Source organism: Corvus brachyrhynchos, unplaced genomic scaffold (genome assembly GCF_000691975.1).
Source record: "Corvus brachyrhynchos isolate BGI_N302 unplaced genomic scaffold, ASM69197v1 scaffold94, whole genome shotgun sequence".
In the NCBI taxonomy this organism is placed as follows: Eukaryota; Metazoa; Chordata; class Aves; order Passeriformes; family Corvidae; genus Corvus; species Corvus brachyrhynchos.
This window is the reverse complement of record NW_008238330.1, coordinates 4,615,209-4,627,135: the sequence shown is the minus strand read 5'-3', so window position 1 is coordinate 4,627,135 and position 11,927 is coordinate 4,615,209. Positions and strand designations below refer to the sequence as shown.

At 41.2% G+C, this 11,927-nt stretch overlaps 1 protein-coding gene across 1 annotated transcript in view; it reads right to left on the bottom strand.

The window, feature by feature from the left end:
* Positions 1-4,009: 4,009 nt before the first annotated feature.
* CNTNAP2 (contactin associated protein-like 2) overlaps positions 4,010-11,927 on the bottom strand; it is a 1,035,043-nt gene continuing 1,027,125 nt past the window's right edge. Inside the window, exon 24 of the mRNA XM_008633839.2 lies at positions 4,010-11,434. Coding sequence (XP_008632061.1) covers positions 11,235-11,434 — 200 coding nt within the window. The 3' untranslated portion in view covers positions 4,010-11,234. The remainder of the gene's footprint in view (positions 11,435-11,927) is intronic.

Below are 11,927 nucleotides of genomic sequence, written 5' to 3'. Positions count from 1 at the left end.
GAATTATATGTTTATTCAAGCATAACATAGCAAATGTAGCCATAAATCTTGTAGACTAAGTGTCTATAACAGAGGAATCTCAGATACACTATACTTTCAGATTAGGACGTTTTTTAATATACACATTTTTGTTTAATTAGGGTAACTGTCATCTCCTGGTTATGCGTCCCATGGGAAAATTGTGCTCAAGAAAGAAACTTGTGGACTAGATTAACTGCAAACAGACAAGGTCTTGGTTCACCTGACAGGAAATTGGGCCAGCTTTGTAGGCACATAACCCCGGGATTGGATTTCCACCTGGTTTGGAGGGAAGGGGTGAGAGGCTGCTTTTGCTTTCCTAATAGCTAATGGCCCTGTTTTTTCCTGGGTACTGCTCCACAGCAGCAGGAGCTAGATCAGTAAGAAAGGACAACTGCGCTTCCATCCCTAGCCAGCAGCCCAGGTTATTGAGAGCTGGCTGGCTGGTAGAGATGAATTACTCAGAAGTGGCATACAAATAGTACTTAAAAAAAAAAAAAAGAAAAAGGGAGTAAAAAAAGAAAGGAAGTAAAATGACCTGCCTCTGTAGCAATTTTCACAATATTCTGCTGCTGCTATGTATATGAATCTGATTCTGAACCATCGTTCGTGTCCCAGTCTCTGCTGATCCCTTTTTCTGCTCACAAGGCTATACCCATAGACCAGCTGCTGCTAGCTTGCTATCTTGTCAAGCAAAGCCAGCGAAATAGGAGCACCTCACTATGCTGTGAAACCCCCAAGAGACTGCTCAAGACACTGTGTTTTGAGGACCTCACACTGAGCAACATCACGGGCTGTGCAAGACAGGTGTTTCTGAAGTGTTATATGGCGCCGATGGCTTCAAACCATCTCTCAAAGATTGAGAAACAAGTTCCTGCTTGAGCCCAATATGTCCCTGCCAGAGAACCAGTAAGGAAAGAAAAAAAACCTGATACTGAGACAAAACCCAAATCCAAACCATGCAAATAATAGTTGAATAATAGAAATCAAAATCCAAGCCTGTACCCCAAGTCTCCCTTGCAACAGAGACAGCTGATTGCTTTCTAAAATGCAGAACCAGCCATTTCTGTAGCTCCTAAATAACGAGTTTGGCAATAGTTACCATGCACAAAGTAAAGGCCACTTATAAAACATCTCCATAAAAATATCTATTTATCTCTATATCTCTATTTATATATGTCAGTAAGAAGCATCAGACTGAGCACAGCCCAAGCACTCCATGATGGGGGGGAAATCTATTTAATCTCCATGAAATTAAGCACTCTTAGTTAGGATTGGCATCCACATGTAGGATTAATTCAGTATAGGTAATTTCCATCAGGCTTCTTTTAATTAGCAGTAGTCAAATGGGGTAGCAGAGTTGTTGGGGAGCTGAAGCCTTTCAGGAATATTGTGCCAAATCATGCTGTTGTGTCAGAGGAACTCCCTGGACGCAGGCTGCTCAACGTGTGAGTCAGCTCATTTGGCATACAAATAGTACTTAAAAAAAAAAAAAAAAGAAAAAGGGAGTAAAAGAAGAAAGGAAGTAAAATGACCTGCCTCTGTAGCAATTTTCACAATATTCTGCTGCTGCTATGTATATGAATCTGATTCTGAACCATCGTTCGTGTCCCAGTCTCTGCTGATCCCTTTTTCTGCTCACAAGGCTATACCCATAGACCAGCTGCTGCTAGCTTGCTATCTTGTCAAGCAAAGCCAGCGAAATAGGAGCACCTCACTATGCTGTGAAACCCCCAAGAGACTGCTCAAGACACTGTGTTTTGAGGACCTCACACTGAGCAACATCACGGGCTGTGCAAGACAGGTGTTTCTGAAGTGTTATATGGCGCCGATGGCTTCAAACCATCTCTCAAAGATTGAGAAACAAGTTCCTGCTTGAGCCCAATATGTCCCTGCCAGAGAACCAGTAAGGAAAGAAAAAAAACCTGATACTGAGACAAAACCCAAATCCAAACCATGCAAATAATAGTTGAATAATAGAAATCAAAATCCAAGCCTGTACCCCAAGTCTCCCTTGCAACAGAGACAGCTGATTGCTTTCTAAAATGCAGAACCAGCCATTTCTGTAGCTCCTAAATAACGAGTTTGGCAATAGTTACCATGCACAAAGTAAAGGCCACTTATAAAACATCTCCATAAAAATATCTATTTATCTCTATATCTCTATTTATATATGTCAGTAAGAAGCATCAGACTGAGCACAGCCCAAGCACTCCATGATGGGGGGGAAATCTATTTAATCTCCATGAAATTAAGCACTCTTAGTTAGGATTGGCATCCACATGTAGGATTAATTCAGTATAGGTAATTTCCATCAGGCTTCTTTTAATTAGCAGTAGTCAAATGGGGTAGCAGAGTTGTTGGGGAGCTGAAGCCTTTCAGGAATATTGTGCCAAATCATGCTGTTGTGTCAGAGGAACTCCCTGGACGCAGGCTGCTCAACGTGTGAGTCAGCTCATTAGGACTGAAAATAATTTATATGACACCTGCCCAGCCAGCCCACTGATGGGTCTTGATCCACTGAAGGGCAGAGGAAAAGTTCCCCATTGCTCTTGTGTGGCTGAGACTGACCATGCAAAGCAGATCTGTGGAAAGCCAGTTCTCTCTGCTTCATAGTTAATAGGAACCAAGTGATGCCTTAGACTTCTTTATTCAAGTGACTCTGATACCTTCTCTTAAGCAGTTGGAGCTTCAAAAGATCAGATACAATGCAGGAGTTACAATGGGGTAAGTGTAGTATCTCAGGTATTCCACACACAGAATCATTTTTTCCCCTCCGAGATGCTGATCCAATGAAAATAAAACTATTTAGTAACCAATGTTGAGAATTTTCTTGGATGTGCTCATAACTGAAACCTGTAGGGGGGTTGACTTGTTGGCCCTGCTGAGGCAGACCTTTAAGGCTCCAAGAGACTAAAACCACTAGAAGCTTTTATAATATCATTTGTTTGTGTCCTACCTTGAAGATTACAGCAGCCTTGTATAGCTGCTACAAAAGCACAAGGGAAGGGGATGGCTAAGAGCTCAATCTGACATCCTGTGGCCCTAAGGAAAATAGATGCCAGCTTTTGCTAGACATTAATTTCATTATTGATATCTCTTGGGAAAATTTGAACCAAGCAATAGAAAGTAACCATGATGAGTGGAATGAAGTGCAGCTGCCTAATTTCCAGATTCTCTTTGCCAGACAATGCTGTGATTTTGGAACAAATATAAACAAGCTATAAAATAATGCCGCAGATGGCAGAAACCAAACTTGTACTTTCAGTCACTGAGTACTATGAACAGATAAAAAACCTGCTGCAAATACAAAAGATGACAGGAATGACAGCACATAACCCTTTCACTACAATGGTTACATTTTAGGAAGGTGAAAGTCTTCACCTGCTCAAAGTAGCAAGCACTGCTGAGAAGGAGTTTAAAGATGACAGTGAAAGGCAGTAAATTTGTCAGTGAGAGGGAACACTTCTAAAGTAGAGAAAGAGATGTGAAAAAACTCAGACCTGTCAGCAATTTTCTTTCCTTGGAGTAATGGGTAGAGGGGTTTGGAAAAAAGGAAACATTAGATGTCTACAGAGATCTTACTCCTTACTCTTACCAGGAACTGCGTAATGAAAGGGTCTTTACGCTGTGTTTCAGAGTGTGCAGCAAAGGCAATTTCTCTTTGTTACCTTACCCTGTTGTAGTAGTTTATGCTTCAGGAATAAAGGTCTCATTAGTGCAAGTCACACAAGAAAACTCTGCAGACAGACCTTGATTTTATAACAGAAATAACTTACAACTAGCTGCTGATACTGCGTCCAGTGTTTTATGATGGCAAACCATAGATCTACTTTTAAACGTTTACCCAAAGGAGTTTTTCAAGACAAAGCAGTGCAGGGCTATTTGTTCAGCTTGTGAAAGATTTATTGACTATGCCAGGGTCAGACTCCTTCAGTGACACACGCACTGTAAGCATGAGAATGTGCCGTTCAGAGAACAAACATTAGCATACAGTGGATGGCTACCTTGTCTTTATTCAGCCAAGTTAATTTATCTTACATGCATGGGGTTAGAAAAATAATACACAGACCTGGCTAGTTGCTCCATTGCTAACCAAAGCCATGATGAAATGAAGGAGAGCTGTTAGGCTGGAAATGTTCCAGATGAAGCCTGCTTCCACCTGACATGAGTCATCTAACTTTACTGTTTTCTGGCTGATTCAAGAGTTTGTTGCCTTGCTCCAGTGACTCTGTCTGTCTTAAAGAGCCTGAAGACAGCCTACCACCCTGGAAATGGAGTCAGTGGGGAAAAAACCAGTATGACTGGACAGGATGCTAGATTATCTCATCTAGGTTCCCTTTCCCACAAAAGGTTGGACCAGAAGGTCTTTTGTGGTCCCTTTCAATCTGTGATGTTCTATAAGATGGAGAAAAAGTGACAAAAGACAGGGACAGGCAGCAACAATCTGAGAATTGTCTTCTAAGCAGGTAGAAGAGCTTGGGACTTGTGACTCTGTACTCTCACCAGCAGCCTAGAGTGGCTTGCTTAAGTTTCACATCTTCAGCTGTAGTCTTGCAACAGCCTGTTTCAAAGCATGTGAACAACAGGAGCTCAAATACCTTGGCCAAAAAGGCAAGGAACACATGGCAATATATAACTGGCCACAGCACTGTACCTACCCCAAACTCCTGACTGGAAGGCAAGAACCTCTGGTACAGTTTATTGTTCTGCATGCTAAGCATTTCCTCAGATGGTTTCTGTTCTAGTGTCATTCCAGTTATTTACATTTCTCACCTGTCAGAAAATGTCATCTACCAGCCTTTTCAATAAATTAGAGTTTCTTAGAGCAGCTCTGTGCAGAATTCAGAATGCCAGTTGTCGAATATTATCAGTATAAATACCTATACGTTATAATTAATATGGTGATAGTATATCCCTGACCCTTGGGAGACAGCAGAATTAATGCTATGGAATCTGAGGAAATAACAATTTGCTCTTCTTTAATACCCTATTACATACCAAGCAAGAACATTAATCTATGGCAAAACTAAAGGTACACACTTTTATGTTTGTTGTTTAATCCAGACGCTTTTCCTTAAGGAAACAACAGCAGTGGGACTACAAGTAGACGTTATTGGAAGCTGAATCACAGAAGAAGCAGGATGTGCTATATTTGTTACTTGCTTATATGTGTATTTCCAGAGTATATCTTACCCCCTTTTCACTGAAGTGGTTCTGGTTGTGCTTAAATAATTGCTCAGCTTTTCTCACATGTTACTTTGAAAATAGAAGACTAGTGAAAAGAAATACTGCTCTGTGAAAAAACCTGTTGATACCAAGATTTTTTTTTTATGGTGACTTTTTAAAAAAGACTTTTTGTGTAAAAAAGCCATGAATTGGCCCCTTCTCTTCCTGATTCTTAAGCTGTTGGCATAATCAGAGTTTTGAGCATAGTGCCTCAAGAAGAAATCTGTTTATTTGTGAAAGTCAGAGTTAAAAGAACTGTGTTACGGATTGTTAAATAAATGCTTTTCCATTCCCAGGTCCAAGTCTTGTCTCATTTGAGGCACCATATGTGCCTGCTACTGTAGGGCACAGTCTGAGTTTATCTCCAAAATTGCACTTAATTCAAGAGCGAGTGAGTTTGCTAGCACTGCAGACTCATGGATTTGGAGCAAGTTTGGTATCTTATCCACCCACACTACGGCAGCAATTGCCCGAGTGGTGCAGACATCGCATCCCGAATAGCCTTAGGTTTTGGAGGTGCACGTGCACACCCACATGCCTGCAGTGAGACACGTGTGGCAACAGAGGGAGCAAAGACTCTTTGTGTCACAGAGTTCAAGTATCAGTCGGGCTTTACACTTGAACCTTCACTCCCATCTCTTTGTCCTAGAGATTTTTTTTTAAATGAAAAATATTCCTAGGGGCTGCACCAGTCAGCACAAAAGAATGGCCAGAACACGGTCACACAGTATCCCACCAGGACTTTGCCACTATTATATTCCACAAAGGAAGTGAAGGTCTTGGAGGGATCCAGGGATTTGGTGGGTGGTTAAGGCAATGCATGCTGTAGACAGAGCAACAGTCCCTGTGATTCAGGTGGTTGTTGCACTGATGCTTCTTTGCCTAGGTTTCACACTCTCCCATTCACATGCATAGTTCTTTTATAAAATGCTTCATGTCATAAAAATATTTTAAAGCCTGATAAGGTAGTTTATTGAAAGGAACAGACACAAGTCTGTTGAGCTGGGCATACATTTTTCTTGACAGTTTCAATAAAAGGCTCTCATTCATGAAGGAAAGGACGGAGTTACGGCAGGAAAGGAAAGCAAACAACCCACACTCAGTCATTTGTCGTATGTAACCCTTGTGAGGCTGGCAATGCCACCGAATCTGCAGTAACAAATGTGAGCAGAACTGATAGCAGACTGCTTGCTGCTAACTGCAAAGTGATCAGAAAGGGAAAAAGCAGAAAGGCAGTCATTAAATTTCTATCCAAACCCTGCTCTCAGACCCTCTGCCCACCACAACGAGTACAGATGTACATTCCGTAACAGATAACTCTGATGCAGGAGGAACACACTTGCACTTCAATAAATCTTCCCTGATTTTAGCACCCTCTCTTCCAGCATATAACTGCATTCCGGAGTACCTTTTTTCATGTACTGGGGTTCTTTTCTTAAGAGGTCATTCCAGCTTCTGTCCTTTCCAAACTGATTTCCTGGCACTAGAGAAGTTAAAAATATGGGCAGTGAACAGAATATCCAAAGCATGAGGAAACAGCTGTTACAGTGATTAAAACTATTTCAAATGTCTTTCTCCTTTTTTCCCCCCTCCTCTTTATTTACCAATCTGGTTTCTAATAGAACTTTAGTTAAAAGGAAAGACATTCACAAAAGATATTTATGCATACAAACACACTGCCCTTCATTCATTCTAATTTGCATGCTGTTGCTGTTAGAAAGTAAAGTTTCTGTTTAATTTCTCTAGGATGGATAATGACATCTGATTACCAGAATTTAGGTTCTGCTTTTCAAAAATGACATCCTTTCAGGATCACCATGCTTGATGGAATGTAAAATCATTCATGGGAGAAACCATATTGAAAGCTATTGCTTGTCGAATTTAGATAGCTTCACATTTCAACAGATACCCTGGAAATTAGATGAATCTGCCATTAAAGGACATTGTTTTAATTGAGCTCTTATCAGTACAATAAACTTGTACATACACACCACTGCTTCGGCAGTCTTACTAAAATATTTGTGATGACCATCCCCTCACATGTATCATGCTGCCTAGAGCATGACGCTAAAATGCTGCCATACCTTTGAAGTAGTAACTGCTAGAAGAGATATAAAAGGTACAGGTAAAGTTTAAGACACAAAAAATACAAAGCAGAAATGCTCCAGTACAAGTTAAAGATACATACTCCTATTTCATACATCTGAATTTTCTATCAGTAAATATGGAACAATCAGCGCATGAAAGACCTGATTCAAAACCGCCAGACTGGATTGTGGATTTCCCTTGAGGCTGGGCTGACATCAAAATAGGTTTTCCATTGTTTTGTCTCTTTAGAGCTCCATGTCTCATTACCTGGTGGTCTGCAAGTCTTGTGAATGAGAATCCAAAATATTGCTTACATTATTTCACTAACACTGAGAGCTCTGATCTCCAGCCCAGTCTTGCTCTCCCCACTGCTGGTGGCAGTTTTGCCATCATTTCCTGTGGTGTCGGGAATGACCCTTTAGAAACACAGCTGGGACACTTTGGTTCCCAAACCAGTACAAGAAGCTACATTTTTCTGCACAGTTCAAATAGGTGAAACGGCTAAAAAACAGGTGATAAAAGACTGATTATTTTAATATTCTTTGGGGAAAGTACAGAGTTTTATAAAAGTAGGATCCACTCTCCCCTCCAACAGATTTTCCCACATACCTGTTAAACAACATGGTATTTTGGCACAAGTAAGAGTGGGTGAAATAAACTATGGATGTTGTTTCATCCTTCAATGATGGGCTTGCAGAGGAAGAAATCCTCAGAACAGACCTATTGCTAGCAAAATACACAGGCTATGTCTCAGAGCCTGCTCCTGCTTCACTGACAGGATGCTGAATGACCACTGCCTATAATTAAACATACACCATTCTCAGAAATTAAATACAAAGCAGACAGGCAGGAATTCACCCAAAGTCACCAAATGCCTATACAGAGACCAGCTGCTCATCGATAATATCATGTCTAAGGCCCAGTTCAAGGAGAAACAAAAATTCTAATAATTAAAGGTTTCTAGAGTTATGAAAGTGACTGTATTTTAACACAGCACTAATGTATTTCACATAAAAAGGTCCACGGTATCCAGTCAATGGAGAGGTGCAGATGCTCATGACTTGGTTTCAGAAATTCAAACTGTTTTTCAAACTTAAGACACTAATTTATAACTATAGCTTATGCAATGGTCAAAGGTTATTTGCCAGAAGTTCTGGCTTACAGGGTTGTGGGAGACTAGCTGGTAGTTTTTTAGAAAATCAGTGAATAGGTGTCACAGGCCTCACTGCCATAACCCAGAGACAGCTGCCTCTTGCTTTGCCAAGAACTTGGTTAGACATGGAGACCAAGCCATCTTTCCCTTCTAGTACCATGCAGAGGAATTTGGCAATTTACACTACAGCTGTTAAATCTGTCTCTCCCACATAAGTAGCAGAGGACTCTAGTCTCTCAGGATACATAAGTCTGATCTTCCTCACAGACATTAAATTCCGAGTTTTTTTTCTGCAAACCAAATCCCAATCTATGCAGATGATGCTCTATTCACTTCACTTGGTAGCTTGAAGTTGCAGGCAAGGATGTTTTCCAGACTGGACTAAAATACCATTAAAATAAAATGAAACATAAAATCATATAGAAAAGATAAAGCCTTTTCAATCCTACAGAGACACCTGTGATTGCTATGTGGTTTGCTGAATGGTGGTGCAGGGTAGATCCATCCCCTGCTGATATTCTCCAAGGTGAGAAGACTTATTTTACACTCATGATTAAACCCAGGACTCATCTGCTTGATTACAGACAAGAGAGGAAGAGGTTAACACTGGAGGCAAGGCAAAAGACTGCAGAGCACAAGAGTGACAGAGGTAAGTTTTAAGCCTACCTGAACCTCTCTGCCACTTATATTACCTGAGAAACAGTATTTTTTTTTGAAACTGGCAACTCTCTTGTATGATAATTCCAAATCCATAAATAGAAGAAATTAATGGGCTTGATTTGCTCTGATATCTATGTTCAATGATAATGTTCCTCAAGAACAGGACTTTAGACTACCATCCTTAATACCCAAACTATCAGGCCTGTCTTTCTGACAAATTGTGCTTATCAGTGTCTTGTTTGGTAAGACTCAAATATTTTCTTCCCCCTACATGATTTTTTAATTTATTTTTAAAGTGTCAATTAGAATAATGAAAGTTGGAACAAAAGAAATAGGGAAATTAAAAATGTTAGCACTGCTCAATGTAGTAGTTTGCACATTTGGGTGAAAAATAAATCCTTATAGTGCAGAAAAATGAATTAAATCTGTGCGTACTAAACACAGAAATATTAAAGATAAAGCAAATCTAGGACTGTCACAAGAATAAATACTTTTAAAGGGAAATTCTTGGTATTGTTTCTGTTCTTTTAGCACGTGGCAAAGCCCTGCAGTATATTCAATCCTTCATTCTGTTCCACTGCACAACCTGTCCATTAAGGCCTTAAATTCCTATCAATTCAGACCATAGGAGAACCACGCTTCTCTACAGAGGGAAAGCTAAAGCTTTGTTATTGCCACCAAAGGATATTAGGTCTTCAGGCTGCCCCTTTGTCTTTCCTACTAGCTGCCTGCTGTTCAGGTGACACTTACGACTTTCCTGATTTGAGAGGAAAAATGGGATGCAGTGCTGTACTTGGCATTGGCCTTGCTATTTTTAAAAATGCCTTACAAAGACAGTAAAACAGTTTGGGTAAATCTCCATATTGAAAAGTAACTCTCACCAGCATGCTGTGTGTTTCTCATGTGCTCTGGAGGCAGAGTTTTCAAGCCTCCTTTGCCTCACCTTCCTGACTGTGCAAGCGCTGCCAGCAGAGGCTTTCCTTGCAATGGGACTGAAACAAGGAATTTAAGGAATAAATTGCTACTCTCAGGTTGAAAAAAAGAAGTATGTGAAGCCTGTGGGTTCAAATGCATTGACTAAAGCCATACTAATATTTCTATGACAGCCTATTATGAAGAAACAGAAGCAAACAAAGTCTGGCTCTAATTCCCTACTACAATGTACAGTATATGCCAAGATGCCACAGGCAGAGTTGAGTTTAACCTGGCATGTGCACCAGGTCACCAGTGCCATAGACAAAGACACAGAAACAGACTAGGTCTACAGACTCACACAGCATCATCCTCCCTCAGAGACCAACAAAATAATACAAAAAACCTTTAAAGCCTCCTGTGCTTATGATAATCCTCTTTACTAGTAATAGTAGTAGTCGTAATAATAGTATTTTTACATTGTTGATGAGAATTGCACACAATCAGTGAGGTGCCTGGGTCAAGAAGATGGGTCCTGCCGGGGCTGACATGGACCAATGAGACGTTGAGAAACTGGCGAGTAAGATTTGCATTAGTCCTCACCCCCCTGTCCCACCCCCAGCCTGAACCCCTGGATCAACGCCACCGAGATAACGGTGATGTGGCCAAAGTGCGGCGCTGAGGGCAGCCTGCGGGGAAGTGGCCAGCCAGGAACGAACACCACACCGGGAAGAAAGGGCTGCCACTTGTTCTCAGGACAGAACCACCCACATTTCAAACAGCTTTTAAAAATTGTAAAAAACCAGCCCTGTTTCTTGTCACAGGTATCCAGAACATCTCTAAACACACACAGAAATAGACAGGTATTACTTAAAATTGTAACCAATGCTGAAGCTGCAAAACTGATCTTTGTTGTAGTTGTTGGGATACAGAAGGGGCAATTTGCTGTAAATAAATATTAAAAAGTATTTTTTTAAATGCTTGAGATATTCTTTTTGTTTTTTCTCCAGTCTCAGTGGTATTTTCCTGTCACTTGCTCCTCCAGTTGTGCTGATCTTTTTATCCTATGTGTGCTCAAGTGTCCGGCACAGAGTGTTCTCTCTCCACTGCAAGAGTCATCCCAGTCCCACCCTGGCCCAGCTCATATCCCACCCCAGGCCCCATCCCCGTGGGCTTAGATAAGCCATTCCTTCTTGCTCTCGTCTATGGTCTCCGTGAAGTTGGGGTCATTGTTCATGATGGCGGCGTCGGCACTCTCGGCTGACTCTGCCCCTTTGGCCTCGTTGGTGTGGTAGGTTCCCTTGTGGCGGAACATGTAGCGGATCAGGAACACCAAGGTGCAGAGGATGGTGAAGATCACCACTGCGATGACGCCTACACACAGGAGGAAAGAAAAGATGACTATGGTGAGACCAGCTGCAGATTTTAACACAAAGAAAGGATCCCAAAACTCCTTTGAGCTGAGTTGAAGCTACTCAGGCAGTTGAGCATCACCACAGTTGCTTGGTTTCTACTACTCTAATATTTATATATAGTTTTCACCACATACACAATGCAACTCTGTGAAGTCTGCTGGTGACTCTCTCTCATCCCGTAGATAAAATCTTCAACATTAACATCTACTTACAGAGCTAAGATTTGCTGACCATGAAGCAGAGGGTGTGAGCACTTCCAGAACACAGATTCCACCTCTGATGTTCACTTTCTAGTCAAAGGCTGTAAAGACCTATCATAGCTCGTCTACGCGTCCTTGAAAATTGGCTCGGCTGACTGTTGGCTCATGCCACCCACTAGGCGCTGTCTCCCCATAATTGCAGATGTTACTGCTTTATCATCAGTTTTAGCCCTTATTGGTCTCCCTACAACG